The sequence below is a fragment of the Impatiens glandulifera genome, chromosome 8 (genome assembly GCF_907164915.1).
Source record: "Impatiens glandulifera chromosome 8, dImpGla2.1, whole genome shotgun sequence".
Lineage (NCBI taxonomy): Eukaryota > Viridiplantae > Streptophyta > Magnoliopsida > Ericales > Balsaminaceae > Impatiens > Impatiens glandulifera.
Window position 1 is genome coordinate 15836838 of NC_061869.1, and position 15863 is coordinate 15852700.

The following is a 15863-nucleotide window of genomic DNA, read 5'->3' on the forward strand; positions in this document are numbered from 1 at the left end:
TGAGTCGGTTAGTATAAATCGGTTAGAACGTAGAGCCGACAGAAAGTAAATAACAAGACAGGTTTTTATGGATGTTCGGAGATAAAACTCCTACGTCACCCCTTCTTCTCGAGACCGCGAGAAGGATATTCACTAAGGAATACACAAACACAATATCCGATCGAGACTTATTTGCTGCTCGATAAACACTCGTACAATTTTTACTGAAATTGTAATCTCACTTCAAATGCACACTTAGACTTTGAATTTTGTAGAGAGATAAACGCAACTTATAACTTGGATTGTTGTAACTACTAGAACTACATTACTCATCTTCAGCTCCTTCTTTTATAGGTGAAATGTGCCAACGGTCACATTTCTTCTCCTTGAATCTGATTGGTTGAGCAGAGGTTCAGTGTTTCAGACCTGGCGGTTTAGGCTTCCAATGCGTAGGTCAAACCGGCTAGGTTTGTCTTTTACTTAATGTAGCAACTGTCGGCTTGGCAGTTGCCTACACTTGGAAGGTTGCGCCTCTGACTTATCCCAGAATGGAAAGATCTCTTCAGGCGGTTTTTAGCAGCCTGTAGAATATCCTCAGACTTGTATGGATATGGCAATGTTACAGTTTGTTCCTTTGGTATCATCTTCCGCAGATACTCAAAGTATCTATTTGCACCGATTTGTAGATTGTACTTAGTTTGATGTTCTTGGCTTCTTTCTCTAAGTAGCTTCTTCATCGGTTTTCCGGTTGAATATATTTGGTTTTGGATGTCTACCGGTTGTTTAGGTTAACCGGATGACTTCAGGTTTTTCATAGCTTTAGGTTAATTGGATAACTTCCGGTTTTTGTTACATCTTTTGCCTTGTCTTCTAACCGGTATTGTTTTTCTGATCGGTTGGATTCTTGACCGGTTGGATTACTTGACCGGTTGGATTCTTTGACCGATCCTGGTTCTTTAACCGTTTGGATCCTTTAACCGTTCCTGCACAGGAGGTTTGTTTTTGTTAAGTTCTATTTTAACCGGTAATTTTATCTAACAACCTCCTTATAACACATACGACAACGACTTACAATAATCATGTAATCATGTCATTTCACATACATTTATCAGTAATGAGAATTCCACCACGAATAACACTCGAAAAAAAAAAATTCTTGAAAAACATCTTAAACTCCCATAATTTTTTCTAACAAAGATCAATCGAACTGACTTTATTAAACAAAATGTAACAATATCCTACCTAAAACTTATTCAAATCACGACACCACCTATCATCTCGAAAAAACGAGTTTAACATTTTATTTTTATCCATTAACCAATTAAAATAACATTTCTTATTTTATTTTCATTAGTAATTCTTTATTAACATTTTATATAATAACATCAATGACATTTTAAGAAACAATATTTTATTGAAAAAAAACAAAAACGAGCGCGTAGGTTATGAGTTTTGTCCAAAATTGTAAAAAATTCCCGCCAATGTGCTGAATCTGGCAACCGGCTATAGCCGGTAACATGAGTGATTGTTCTTATATTTCTAAAAGTTCATTCTTTCTCTCTATATCAGGTTTAGTCTTAGGGCTAACCCTTTCATCGCATTTTCACGAAAAAAAACGCTTTGGAATTCTAGGGTTTCTCTTCGCTCGATTTGTTCATTGACCGAAACGCGATGAGCGCAGTAAACATTACCAACGTCACCGTACTTGACAATCCGGCGCCTTTCCTCCACCCTTTTCAATTCGAAATTTCCTATGAGTGCCTCGTTTCCCTCAAGGATGGTATGTTTATTGATCCCAGTTCATTTCATCAATTTGTGGATGCATATTTTCATTTGGGTAATACTTAGTTTAAGATAATATGATATCTGTTGTTTATTGGATCCACGCCTTGAACTTTGAAGTGGAACCCTGATACTAATCTAAGTAAATGTTATGGAATAAGTTTGGATAGATTCTATTGTGATAGTTATCATTTTGTGAAAGGGAAGGAAAATGGGTGAAGGTCCTTTTCTTTATAAAACGGATCTTTCAATCTTTTAACTCTACGCATAGAGATAATTGTAAGGCATGATTGTTCTGTTTGATACTTTATTGCTTAATGATTCTTCTTTGGATGAGATTTATTAGAGATTTCATGTTTAATTTTCATTTGAATATTGTGATGTTTTGGTAAGATTGAAGTTATTAGACTATGTGTTTGCTTGTATGTAGACCATTTCACTTACATGAGAGATCTTCAGGAACTTCATATAAGTTCTTAATGTAACTAGGGGAAACTTAGTGGTTAGATTTATGGGAATACTGACAAGAATAATTGTATATTAAAGGACTGGTGAAAAGATCTTTAACTTGAATGTTCAGAAATAATATAAGTTTCATTTATCAATGTTTGATTGTTTCATATCAAATTGGATGTACTATTCACGTGAAAGTTTGCAGTCTGGTTATATTTGCATCGTCTACCTTATGCACCCACAACACACTAAGCTAAGAATTTTGAACTTAAGAGATTTGAAGTCTCAAGTTCGATTCCAAGTGAAAGCACCTTGATTGAAGTGATGTGGCAAATGTTGTGCCCTTTTGCCCTTTCTATTTTCGTTTTCCTTCTCATGAAGTGGGGTGTTAAAGGGGGTGAAATACTGATATTGTGGTAGTCTCCTTAAGAAAAAAACCAATTTGAAAAAGAAATCTATTTTTTACTGTGTGATTGCATGACACTTCTTAAGCCCTATTTATTTTTGTTTGTTTGAAATGAAAGTAATAGTAGTGGAATGTTTTGCTAGCATCCTCTAATGTAAAAATCTTAGTTTCAAGAATAAAATGTCTACCTTCTCTTAAATTGATGTTATACTTGACAGATTTTTGCAAATCTACCTGCTCTTACTATGATGTTATGCTTGATCCTGTCTATTTTCATTTGCCTACAGATTTGGAATGGAAGCTTATTTATGTAGGATCCGCCGAGGATGAGACTTATGATCAGCTTCTAGAAAGTGTGCTTGTAGGGCCTGTAAATGTTGGAAATTACCGCTTTGTCTTCGAGGTACAACAGTAATCTTCTCATTGGTCCAAACACAGAACCAAAACCAAAACTGAAATATTTTATTTTTCTGAATTCTTGCAGGCTGATCCTCCAGACTCATTGAAAATCCGGGAAGAAGATATCATTGGCGTGACTGTATTGCTATTGACATGCTCTTATCTAGGTCAGGAATTTATCCGAGTAGGATACTATGTGAACAACGATTATGGCGATGAGCAACTTAGAGAGGAGCCTCCACAAAAGGTATTGATTGATAAAATTCAAAGAAATATATTGGCTGATAAACCTCGGGTTACTAAGTTCCCAGTAAATTTCCACCCTGAAAATAATGAAAATGGAGACCAACCACCTACTACACCTGATCTTACCAATGCTGAACTGAATGAAAATGGTGATGATGAGAAGATACAGCCACCTTCTCCAGTTAAACAAAATGATGTTCAATGTGAGCCAAGTAACAAGAATGAGTTGCCTGCATAGAAAGCTCTGCCTGTTTTTTGCTTCTTTTTTCACTTGGAGGATTTGACATGTTATTGTTTTGAATGCATTTGAAGTAGAACCATTGAAACATGAAGATTATTATAAATGCTTGATCAAGAACAATGAATATATTTCTCAACTTAGAGGTTGTTAGTCAAGAATCAAAGATTCTTCATCTTCTATGCCTATTTGATAGTTCTATTTTCTTGGATTTCGAATTATTTGATTGGTTTTTTATCCAGATTTTGAATTGTTCTTCTAGCATGTCCAAATTTCACATGGTTGAATTTGGTGTAATCTAACTAACTGCACTTTTTATACATACTATCATATTTTTATCTAGAAACTTGGTAACTACTCATCTAGTGTTCTTGATTGAAGCTTTATTGGAGAGATTGTTGCATTGATGTAAATCAATAGACTTTTATATAGCAATGAAGTTTTGTTAAGGTATTGTGCAAAAGTATAGTGCCCATCATATGGAGAGAAGATGAAACACTGGATATAATATTTTCTTTCAAAAGAAATTAAATTGCATTGATATATATTAGAATTAGATTTTTATTTTTTTTGTAAATTGATATTTGATAGGAGTTATGTGATTGTGGGTGTTATATGGCAATCTTTATAAATAAACAAAAGAGAAAAAAAATATAAACTTTCTTGAATTTTATTATAGTATTTGATAACAATTAAGGGAACTTTCTTGAATTTTATTATAGTATTTGATAATAAGGTTGTAAAGAAAATTGTATAAATTTAATTGAAATTTTTATTATTAGTGTTATTATTTATTTTTTAAAACAAAATTTAGGTATATTTTATTATTTAGTCCCTGAAATCGTTAGTTTGAGATTTGTTCAAAACGTTGAAGGTTTTTTCAATCCGATCTCAACAATTCGATCGTGTATTTTGGTGTACATTCGGCTGAACCGAAACCGTTGATAAGTGGTTGTGAATCAGATTCTTAGAATTCACAGATTTGATGCCATGCCAGGATCATGGTGTTTCTGAGTGCTTCAGCTTGGATTGTAGGAAGAATTTCAAGTGATCAATTTTTGCCTCTAGAGTCTCTTGCAACTAATGCCTGTTTGTCTATTGATTGCCCAGTCACAGTTGAATAAAATCACACTTTTATAAACACATATTCTCTTTATACATTTGGACATAAGGATGATATAGATTATAGAACTAGGGCATCTAGACCATCCAAAACTAAGAACATATTGAATGTCTTTTACTCATTGAAGCATAAAACATTGTTTGCTAATGCATTCTTCCTAAAAAATTCGTTTATTCTGTGTAAAAACTAAATTGAAATTTCGTTAAATAGTCTCATTTACCCTCTCCCGATTATAATTACTAAACATGTCCCATCTTAGTTACCTCTATGCTTCTAGTAGGTGTAGCCTTTGTCGAACATTCCCTTCTTAGCGTTGTCACTTTCCCCATCGGCTGAGTATTTACCAAGCTGAGCAAGAGAATTTGCCTTTGCCCGTTTCAATAATGCCTTTTGTGCAAGTTCAATATTCTCGGGTTGTCCTTTCCATGTCTTAAGCACAGTATTTTGTAGTGCGCGTGCATAAGAGAAGGAAACATGCCAAGGATTGAGTGTTTGATTCATTGCATTGAGGTTGAGTGTCGCTTCAACTTCGGATTGACCCCCTGATAGGAACTGCACAAATCCAAGTAAAAGTCTTATAAATAGAACAAGTTTAATGCATATTAATTGGCAAAACAATAAAATATGATGGAGGGGAACTCTTCTGAAATTGTTTTTTCGATTAAACTCAACATACGACTATTTTGCAGATTATCTAATATTTATAACTTTAACACTTTAAAAGAAAAAGGAAAACATCTCCCTGAATTGGTGCCAAAATTTTGTAAAGTTTAATTCAAATTTTGTTTTATCTAATAGTTTTTACATCCACATTTGGGTTTTATATCTAATTAAGTTATCTCCCAAAATGTTATCTCATCTCGATCCACATCCGAATGAAAGGGAAATAAACCGAAAGAGAAGAAAACAAAAGACAATGGTGAGAGATCGATACCATAATACCCGGAACAGCAGGAGGAACTCTCCTTCTGAGCATAGTTATAGTATAATTTGCTATAGTATCAGGAGAAGCTTTCTCCTTGTGTTCAGCCCCAGGGGTGATCATGCTCGGTTTCAATAGGATACCCTCAACCATGACATTGTTTTCAGCCAAGTAATAGAATACTTCAGACCAAACACGCTCTGCCACTTCTAGTGTCCTCTTAATAGGATGAACCCCATCAAGTAGAATCTCGGGTTCTATTATTGGCACAAGACCATTGTCCTGCACAAAGCTTGAAGATGACAAATTAAAAATGGAAAAGCAAAAAAGTGAAGAATCTATTTCAAAACATAATCTGAAATCATACTTGTGAAATTGCAGCATAGCGTGCAAGGCCCCATGCAGCTTCTTTCAACGCCAAAGCTGATGGTCCACAAGGAATGCTTACAACCGTTCGCCTAATAAGAAAGGAGGTTTCTCAAATAATTTTATCAGTTTTTGCCAAGTTTCATGGAATTTCCAAACATACAATTTAGATCCATATACACAAAACAAAAATACAAAGTATTTCCAAATGTGGTATGTGTTAAGCCTGCATTTTTCACTCTTGACCCGGTTTGTCACTAGCCATCAAGGGCTTATTTAACTAACTTATAAGAGATTTTGTAAAGTTAAAAGTGAAAAGTTAGTAAAAGTTTGCATATATATGTTTAAATTTGAGTTACAACCCAAACATAAATTCTTACAGCTTGTGTGATGTGGTTTATTTGGACTGATTTTTTCAAATAAACCAAATCATCAACTAAAATACCAAAACCCATTTACTTTATTTTTTATAAAATTTTAATTCCATTAGTAAAAAGGTCCAAATGAACTATTTTTCTATCAACAACATCAAACAAGCTTTTTTAGCCATAAACTAGTTTTTCTCTTTTTACAAATAACCTAGATCACACAACCTCTTAGTAAAATTCCATTCATCCAACCCAAATTAGAATTGGGTTAGTAAATCCACAATGCTTACCCCTCTAATATGAAAAGGTAAAGAACAAACTCAAAATATAGGCTACATATGTGAGTTTCTATACAAAATGAAAGCCTTACCACTTTGCAAAGCGAGCACCTTGCTTATAGTATTTAGCAGACCTAGAAGCCAAACCATCTAGCCCTTGACACCAAGATTCATTGTTGGATCCAGGTAGGGGAACCAAACCCTGAACCATCAATGATAAAAGAGACATATAAATGCAAAGTTTTAGTCAGACAATCAATCTAAGGCCTGGATTTTGGTAAGAAAAAAAGAAGGAAAGAAGCTCATTTGGCTTCCTCAACTTGCGAGAAGTTTATGTTGTTTTATGAACTTTTAGAAACTGCTCAAATTAATATCTTCCTATGCATTTTAAAAAGGGAAAAAACATATCATATTGAAGGATTGAGATTAGGGAGCTGCAGAAATTGTGTATAAATGATGTACAAACTTAATGGAGTTAATTCGAATATGACAACGAGAAGTAATTTGAGTCATTTTTAAAATTTAAGGAAGCGATATGAACTTCTAACCTAAGAAAATGTCTCTTCTTTCCATCTGTTAGTCAAATGCAATCAAACCTTATCAACTTTGATACCAGGTACAATGTTCTGCACAATTAAGCAATCCACAAACTTCTTTCCATCTGTTGTTGACTGGTAAAGTGTCTCTTCGAAGAGAATAGCTCCAGATATGTATTCTCCCAAGCCAGGAGTTGTCAGCAAAAGCTGTCTGTAGGCTTGTCGGTTGGCTTCGGTATTATCAAGACCAATTGAAGCCAATCTCTTCCCACACGTCGCATTTGATTCATCAATAGCAAGTATGCCACGACCGGGAGATGCAATAGTTTTCTACATGAAAAATATCATTTCTAATAAGCACATGACACAAGAAAGAAGATTTTTTTCTTCTGTTTTTGAAGTCATTTGTGTCTTAAGTAGATTCAAACATATCAAAACAAATCAGATGGACTCAAAATCTCTAAAACAAATCAAAATCAAAATGGGCAAAATCATAGAATGAAAATGAGATGTAGAATTTTCAAATTATCAACAATCTCAATCATATTCCTCCAAAGAACAAATCAAGCTATTTGGAAAAACTATTTGTTTCTAGATATATAACTGAATTAAGATCCAAATGAGAAACCGCCAACAAATTTCTCAATCCATGCTTGACATGCTTTGTTTTCAAACATGGTCTCATCTAGATTGGTCCATGTTCCACCTTAGAACCAAAATCAGACATAGAATTCTAGAATTATCAACAACCTGAATCAAATTCTTCCACCTCCTCAAGATGGTTCACACAATTAGACCCATTTGGAAAAAAAAATATCCATTTCAAAATACATATTCACAATGTTATTTCTGTTTCTCAAATGAGGTCGATCTTTAACCATATCCTCATCCTAAAATTGATTTATACTTACATAAACAGACTTAATAAACATATTCAGGCCTTAATAACTGTAAAAATACTATTTCACATAGAATTATACAATTAATTAGCTTCAAGATCACATCTTTAGGTCATTAAAGGAGATGAGTGAAAAAAAACTCACTGCAGTCTTGACGAGTTCGTCGTTGTAAGCTCCGGCCCGGACGAGGAAAATGCGGCGATTGGAAAATGGGCAAGAGGGTATGGAGCGTTGATTGATCCACTGCGAAGAAGATGCGTTAAGATTCATAAAACTCGAGCAAGCCATAGATCAGACTTCAGAGAATGGAGAAACTATGGAGAAAGAGTATAGCTTGAAGAAGACGGAACTGTCCCTATCATGTTTTTGTCTAGTCCGCAAATCCCTGGTCCTTTACTTTTTTTAATCCAAAGGGTGTTTTTTTTAATAAAAGATAATTATAAAGAAATTGAAATGGTTTGAGATGTAATGTAATGGTTTGAGATAAATTTAACCTTGTATTTGGAGTTGAGCTTGACAAAAAGGCGAATGTCTTCGAGAATTGGAATATATCGGCTTTGGAAGGATGTTTAGAGAAAATGACATCAGTTATTGTCTTTGCGTCATTGAACGAGGATGTTGTTTCAAGAGTTATATTGATTCGATTTGGAGAGCACTTCTTATGACTTCTGCATCTGCATGTGCTGTCGAGAGTGTAATTGTTTTAAATAATCTGATCAGAAGTGGAGTTCCAGAATGGTTGTGATGAATCTCATGTTTGTTTGTCCCGATCCTTGATTAAAGTTTGCGTGAGAGTTAATCTTGATTGTTCCTTCGAGTGATTTTTTTTCAATTCCTTTCGTCTTAGAATTGTGAGGTGATACTTCCTGCATGTCATTTCTACAATTAAAAATTTCATAAGTATTAGCACGACATAAAACTTTCATATTACTATATGTTCAATACATATAGAATTTTCTTATTACCTTTGATTATATGGATACTAGATGAACTATTTTTCCTTTTCCTTTAGGATATCGACATCGATATTTTTATGACCAAATCTTGCTTGAAGAGAAGATATAAATAAGATAACATTGTCTGCTTCTTCAGGGGACACCAACTTACCACAACTCCTTATATACAATATCTGTAGTGAATTATGGAGGTATTCAAATTCCTCCAATAACATCATTAACTCAGGGCAATTTTCGATAATCAAACTCGTGAGAGAATTGAGGTTTGTGACACCTCTTGTTACCCCTTCTTCTCCTTGAATGTGGCGCTTTCGTGACAGAGATGCTAAGTTTCGACAATTCAGAATACATAAAGTCTGTAGCAAAGGGAGCTGCATTATCATTTTCTCATCAAACAAACAACTTAATTTGTGGCACCCCATAATGTTCAACTGTAGAAGAGATTGCAAAGTTGATCTCAGTCCTTGTGTTAGTAGTACTTCATTGTTCTCACCAAACATTTCCTTTGGAAATAGAACAACTCTGCTTTTAAAATTATAAATGTTGAGATGAATGAGACCACTAAGATTCGAGATGCTGTATAACAACTCATCTGAACATTCACCATCCAGAGTTAGATCCTTAAGTGATTTGAGATGTGATGGAAATGTCCCTAGGTTTGGGCAATCATATATCTCAATCTTGCATAGATTAGAGAATGATCCAATATTGTAACAACAACTAGGACACATAAATTCCCTCAAACTCATCATGTTATAAATTTTCAATTTCTCTAAGAAAGGGAACACTGCCATTCCAATATCATCACTATTAGTAAATATGTGTTTGAGATTTTCCAAGCACCAAAGTTCAAGGTGTCTAAGAGAACCAGATAACTTCTCCAACAGGGGAAATAAACACCTTTGTAATTTCTCATTATCAATATCTTAAGCATTGTAGTTGGCACCTCTAGAGTTTCACCTATTTTCTCATGTAGTTTCTTCTTCTTGATCCAATCTTTATCATCATCTTCGTCGTTATCTTCCCAATCATTATCCCAATTTAACTCCAACATGTTGATACTTGACTTTTTAGCCATCAAACTTATATGCCCTCTTGCAATAGTTGTGTTAGAAACTCCTCCGAGGTTTCTAATTTCCAAAGATCCTCTTATGTTCAATTCTTTTAATTCATCTAGTTGACAATCTCTTTTCTTGCCTATCACAAATAGGCTTAATGTCTTTAGATGTTTCAATTGCCCCATTCCTCGAGGCATACATTGTAGACTGAAACATTTCTTTAGATAAAGATGTCGCAAGTTAATAAGGGATTTCATATTTTTGGGCAAACTTTTGAGATTGAAACAACTATTGAGGTTCAGAGTTTGTAAGTTTAATAGATCACAAATACTATTAGGTAATGCTTTTATACCACACATATAAGAGATGTTTAAGTATCTAAGATGTTTTAGGCATCCAATGTAATACAATGCTTGATTTTCGACATAGGGATCTACTTCAAAGACACGTAAAGACAAATGTTTCTTGAAGACACTCAAAATCTCATTGAAGACATTTGAAACATTTATTTTTGTGGGATGAAGTAGTATCGATTGCACACCTCCTATTTTCTCCAGAAACCCAAATGGTGTTTTGTCAAAATCATTAATCATTATTGTTATGTGACGAACCCCTTGTCTAAAATCATGTCTTGAGCTCTTAGCATCCATGATATAACATTCACCTTCCATAACAAATTGAGCAAGGTCATGCATAAGATCGTGCATCTTACATGTTGTATGAACTCCATACTTACCTAATTTCTTAGTTTCTTCCTGAAAAAATAATCTCCAACACAACTCATTCCAAATTGCATTTCCAACCACTTCTACTTTTTGGTTTTCACTTATAGGAATTAAATCATGGGCCATCCACAATTGGATCAATCTTTCTTTTTCAATCACACCATCCTTAGGAAATATAGCACAAAATGCAAAACATCTTCTCAAATGATAAGGAAGGTCATAATAACTCAACTTTAGAATAGACAAGATAGATTTTTCATTTTTGGGTAGCTCCCATATCTCACTATCTCTTAGTCTACACCATTCTCCTTCATCACTAGTGAAGCCCAATTGACTTCCTAATATCTTAGCAACTAAAGGAACACCCTTACATTTGTTGACTATTTCATTTCCAATATTAATAAAATTAGGAGATTTTGGTGTTCCATACATAAATGCACGTTCTTCGAATAATATCCTACAAATATCATCGGAGAGCTCTGGTAACTCAAAATGTTGAATTGTTTTCATTATTTCGGCCACATTTCTTTTACGGGTAGTGGTAAGGATAAACGAACCACTTGATCCACAATCTAATATAGCTTTCAACTGATCCCAGGCATTTTCATTTTCATTCCAAACATCGTCCAATACAATCAAATATCTTTTCCCTCTTAATCTATCTCTAATCATATCTTGCAATGTTTCCAAGCATGTTTCTTTTGTTGATCCTCCAATGATTGCTTTAATAATCAGCTTAATATCAAATTCCTCAGAAACACATACCCAAATTTTGATATCAAAATGCTTAGAAACATTTTCTTCATTGAAAATCATTTAGGCAAGTGTTGTTTTACCTAGACCACCAATTCCAACAATAGGTAGGACATGTAATTCTTTAGCAATATTTGATGCATTGAATAAAATATCGATAATCTTTTTCTTCTCGATATTTCTCCCATATACATGGCTACATGTAGAAACAGATATGGTTTCACGCCAACTAGTAGTAGATGATGAGTTATTACTAGTTTCACGTAAATGCAACTTTTCACGCTCAAAATAAATTTGGTCCAATTTCTCTTGAACATCCTTAATTTTGTGACCCATATTTAGGCGCATTCTAGTATGGTTAAAAGGATGGGCGATTAAGTTGCTTACCTTCTTTCGAGTTGAAGATGAGTCATTCCGTCTTTTGACTTGAACACAAAGATCTTCCAAACTGCACTCATCCATGATATCGCGAACTTCATATGCTACATCTTTGAGTTTTTTCAACCAATCTTCGGTTTGTTTGTCTTTCTCTCGTACTTTCTTTCTTTCAGCATCCTCAAGAACAGCATTAATTGAAGATAACGTGCTTGATATCTTTTGAATATCCTTTTTAAAACTCCTAAACAATGAGATTTCATTATTAATCAGAGGCGCTAAGTTTGAAAGCAAGCCATTGATTAAAGCTGCATCAACCATTGTGATTTTTCTCTAATAGATTAACTTATGACATTTGTTTTTTAAATAGGATCATTATGCCGATGAAGATAACATATTAAAACAAATCAAATGCAAATAAAAAATGGACCACACTTAGACGTGTACACAAGGCAATAATATTTTTAACATTTTCATTATTAATATGAGGCACCATATTTGAACAGATCCTATAACTTTCTCTCCAAGAAGTCATTTTTTATTCATTAAATTTATTTGTGTCCTCACTGGAATTTGGTGGGTCATTTAATATTTTTTTACTTTATTTAATTATTTTAATTTTGTAAATGTTATTTTATTTTATATTATTTATAAATTAATTTTAAATATATAATCTTTTATTTAATTAAATAAAAATTTAATTTATTATTTACAGAAGAAAAAAGTTTGGAACATCATAAGCATTAATTTCATCAATTAGATTTATAAGATTCAATCATAAATCATTAATTTATCCAGTTAGATATAGAGTCAATAATAAGATAAAATAAAATTAGAGGCATATATAATTAATTGATTTAGACACAGATTAAATATATAACCCATAAACACACTTAAACAATTAACCAAACGCAGAATTTGTCGTCCGACGGGCTCGAACATAGGACCTTAGAGTGAGTATCCAACATTTATTGTCACTAAGCTAGAAGAGTGGATAAAAATGTGACAACGGATTAAGCATGTATCCCGCAAACACACTTAATCATTTAACAAGACGCAGAATTTGTCGCAAACACACTTAATCATTTAACAAGACGCAGAATTTGCCGCCTAATAGGCTCAAACCCAGGACCTTAAGGTTAGAATATCCACCCCTTGTTGCCGCTAGGCTAGAAAAAGAGATTAAAATGTGACAACAGATTAAACATGTAGCCCGTAAACACACTTAATCATTTAACCATACCCATAATTTGCCGTCGGACGGATTCAAACTCAGAACCTTAGGGTTAGATTTATTGTTAAGAAAATGACTATTCATATTGACCATTGTCTAGAATTATATAGTCAATATATATTAATACATGAATAGTCATTTTCTTAATAATATGTTACAACTTAATCTGTAACTAGGGTTAGAGTTCTTGATCTCTAGAACTGAGTAAGAAGTTTTTGATCAAAGTGCAGCGAGAGTATTTTGAGAAGAAGATTTCAAGATTATAGAAGAAGAATAAACAAATATGAGAATAGAATACTGCTAGTATATACCTAACAGTTCAAGACAAAGAGACAAAACAAAAATAAAATTGAGACTAAGAACATTCACAATCTTTTTTATTCATATCCATGCCCCATTGGGGGAGTGCTTTCAGCATATATAGTAGCTGAATTACCCTAGAATATTCAATTACAACTGTTACAACAGTTACTAAGGATTTAACAAAAACAGTTTTGTGGGAAACATAAAACAAAATCAAAATATTGTTATGCAACAAAAAAACAAAATTCCCACAACAATATCTAGCCCAAGTGCTCAATTGGACCGTGGAGGGTGTTGGGTCTGTTCTAAGACCGTAACATTTATTTGGGGACCGTAACATTTTTCCCCTTCAAAATTCGCCGTCCTCGATGAATAGACCTTGGCCTGATCAGCCTCCAATGCCCATCCTCCAATCTCTAAAGATAACTATTTTCTCTTGCTGTTCTGAGGTATTTTCAATAGGGCCATAAAAGGGTCGAACTATGGAACCGCAATCCCTGATAAACCTTCGGTAACATCCTATCAATTGTGGAACTGGCCATTTCCTTGTTGTTTTTAATTTTTCCGGGTTAGTAGCCACCCCGGCCATGTAGGAAACTTGTTTGCACCCAAAGCCAAATTTTCTTTTGTTGAGAACTAACATTTGTTGTTTTAAAGTTGTCAGGACTTGGTGTAGATATACAAAAAAGTTCTTCCAGCTCCGATTATACACTAGGGTGTTATCAAAAATCTAGGACAAGTCCTTCTTCGGACCAGCACCACAGGGACAACAAAAAAGCCACATGGCTTCTAATTACTCCCCTTTCTAGTGGAAGGTCTATGGGTTTGTTGGAAAAGAGCGTTGAAGTCTTCGAGTAGTTGTTGGAGATCTTTAGGAATCTCTTCCAATGTCATTGAAGTAAGTGAAATAATTTGTTCTTCATGCTTACTCCTTATTTGCACCATGACAGCAACACTACATTTTTCCAATAACTTCTCCAACTGGTTGCCTTCTATCATGTTGATTTGTGCCCGAAGTATTCCCTACAAGACCATGGTTCTCCCTTGCTTCTCATAACAATGGGTCAGTTTTTCAAAATTCTAGGATGAATGGCCTAAAGTAATCAACCACTCAATGCCTAGCACAATATCGTACCCGTCCATGGTAATTACCTTCATTTTTGTTTGGTAATCATTTCTCTCGATTGACCATTTCAGGTCTTGGCAAATGTTGGAGCAAAATATGTTGGAGCCATATGCCACTCGAACCGACTGTGCCTGGGTATGCATACTTTTGTGGCTTATTTTCTTCATAATCCTACTATTGATAAAATTATGAGTGATGCCTATATCAATCATGATCACCACCGACAAGTTCTCAATCTTACCAAGGATCTAGAGTGTTTGAAATTTTTTAGAACCTGTCAATGTATGCAATGGAATGGCAGGTTCATCCCTTCCTCAAACTGCAAAGGAGGATCATCAAAACCCAGCTCTTGAGTGGGTTCTTGAGTATATGGTAAGACTTCTTGATAATTAACCGAGACCATGAATAATTTTGATTTAAATCTATGGTTGTCTCCCACTTTTCATTGCAAGTGTAACATAGGCCTTTCCTCCTCTTTTCATAAATTACAATCGGGTCTAATTACTTCATGTAACCCTGGTTTATGCTGGAAGAAGACGCATGTGAAGAATTCTTAAGGTCGGTAGTCCAGTTGGTGCTTGGCCAAACCGTGTTAATATTGGATGGCTTGGGTAGCAACGACGGTTCAGTGATGTACAAATGTCCGCTTCTCATTAAGGACCTATACATTGCTTCTTGAACTTTGACCATTGACATGGAATCATTTAGGGACCCAAGAAACCGCAACCTGATACAATTTTCAATCTCCTCCCTTAGACCGACATGTAGCAATCTATAACATATTCCCTTGACATACTATGTAATTTTTGGGAAATTGAAATGTATTAGAGATTATATTCTTGGATAGTACTAACATGTTTCAGGTTCATCAATTGTCTCATGGGGGTGTCATATATGGAAGAACCGAACTACAACAAGAGGCCTCTCTTGAACACATCCCACGTCATGGCTTCTCTATGGTTGTGGTTCTGCAGATACGACCCATACCACATTATTGATTCATTAGTAAAGTGAATGGGGGAAATGTCCAGTTTAGTGGCATCATTAGTCTTGTCCACCCTAATGAACTGCTTACTAAATATGAGCTAGCTCTCCACATCGGTCCAATCAAACTGAGGGAAATCAACTTTGGTGAGTTGGGTGAGGGAACATAGTGTTGGCCATGATGGGAGGGCCTATTCTGGGGAGGGCTATGGTAAGTAGCATCATCACAAGGTCTGGTGTTGGGATCTTTGTCATTACCAGACCCACCACTTTCAATGACAGCCAATCTTTCTTTAGTGACATTGAACCTTCGACCCATATTATTGCTTAATTCCGTCATATTTTGTTGTAGGG

General features: G+C 34.5%; 4 protein-coding genes across 4 annotated transcripts; 1 reads left to right on the forward strand and 3 right to left on the reverse strand.

Annotated features, from left to right (window-relative positions):
* The first annotated feature begins 1557 nt into the window (after positions 1–1557).
* On the forward strand, positions 1558–3661 carry LOC124912545 (probable histone chaperone ASF1A). Its single transcript, XM_047453181.1, has 3 exons — positions 1558–1759; positions 2908–3023; positions 3105–3661. The coding sequence occupies exons 1-3, from the start codon at positions 1651–1653 to the stop codon at positions 3501–3503; spliced, it is 624 nt and encodes a 207-aa protein (XP_047309137.1). The 5' UTR covers positions 1558–1650; the 3' UTR covers positions 3504–3661.
* Positions 3662–4641: 980 nt separating this feature from the next.
* On the reverse strand, positions 4642–8283 carry LOC124912240 (fructose-bisphosphate aldolase 3, chloroplastic-like). Its single transcript, XM_047452807.1, has 6 exons — positions 8140–8283; positions 7157–7426; positions 6653–6762; positions 5916–6006; positions 5561–5830; positions 4642–5178 (listed from the first exon to the last, which is right to left on the reverse strand). The coding sequence occupies exons 1-6, from the start codon at positions 8281–8283 to the stop codon at positions 4900–4902; spliced, it is 1164 nt and encodes a 387-aa protein (XP_047308763.1). The 3' UTR covers positions 4642–4899.
* Positions 8284–9723: 1440 nt separating this feature from the next.
* On the reverse strand, positions 9724–11550 carry LOC124913087 (putative disease resistance protein RGA3). The gene has a single exon (XM_047453708.1). The coding sequence runs from the start codon at positions 11548–11550 to the stop codon at positions 9724–9726; it is 1827 nt and encodes a 608-aa protein (XP_047309664.1).
* LOC124913088 (putative disease resistance protein RGA4) lies at positions 11551–12183 on the reverse strand. The gene has a single exon (XM_047453709.1). It carries the CDS (start codon positions 12181–12183, stop codon positions 11551–11553), a length of 633 nt encoding a protein of 210 aa, XP_047309665.1.
* Positions 12184–15863: the final 3680 nt, after the last annotated feature.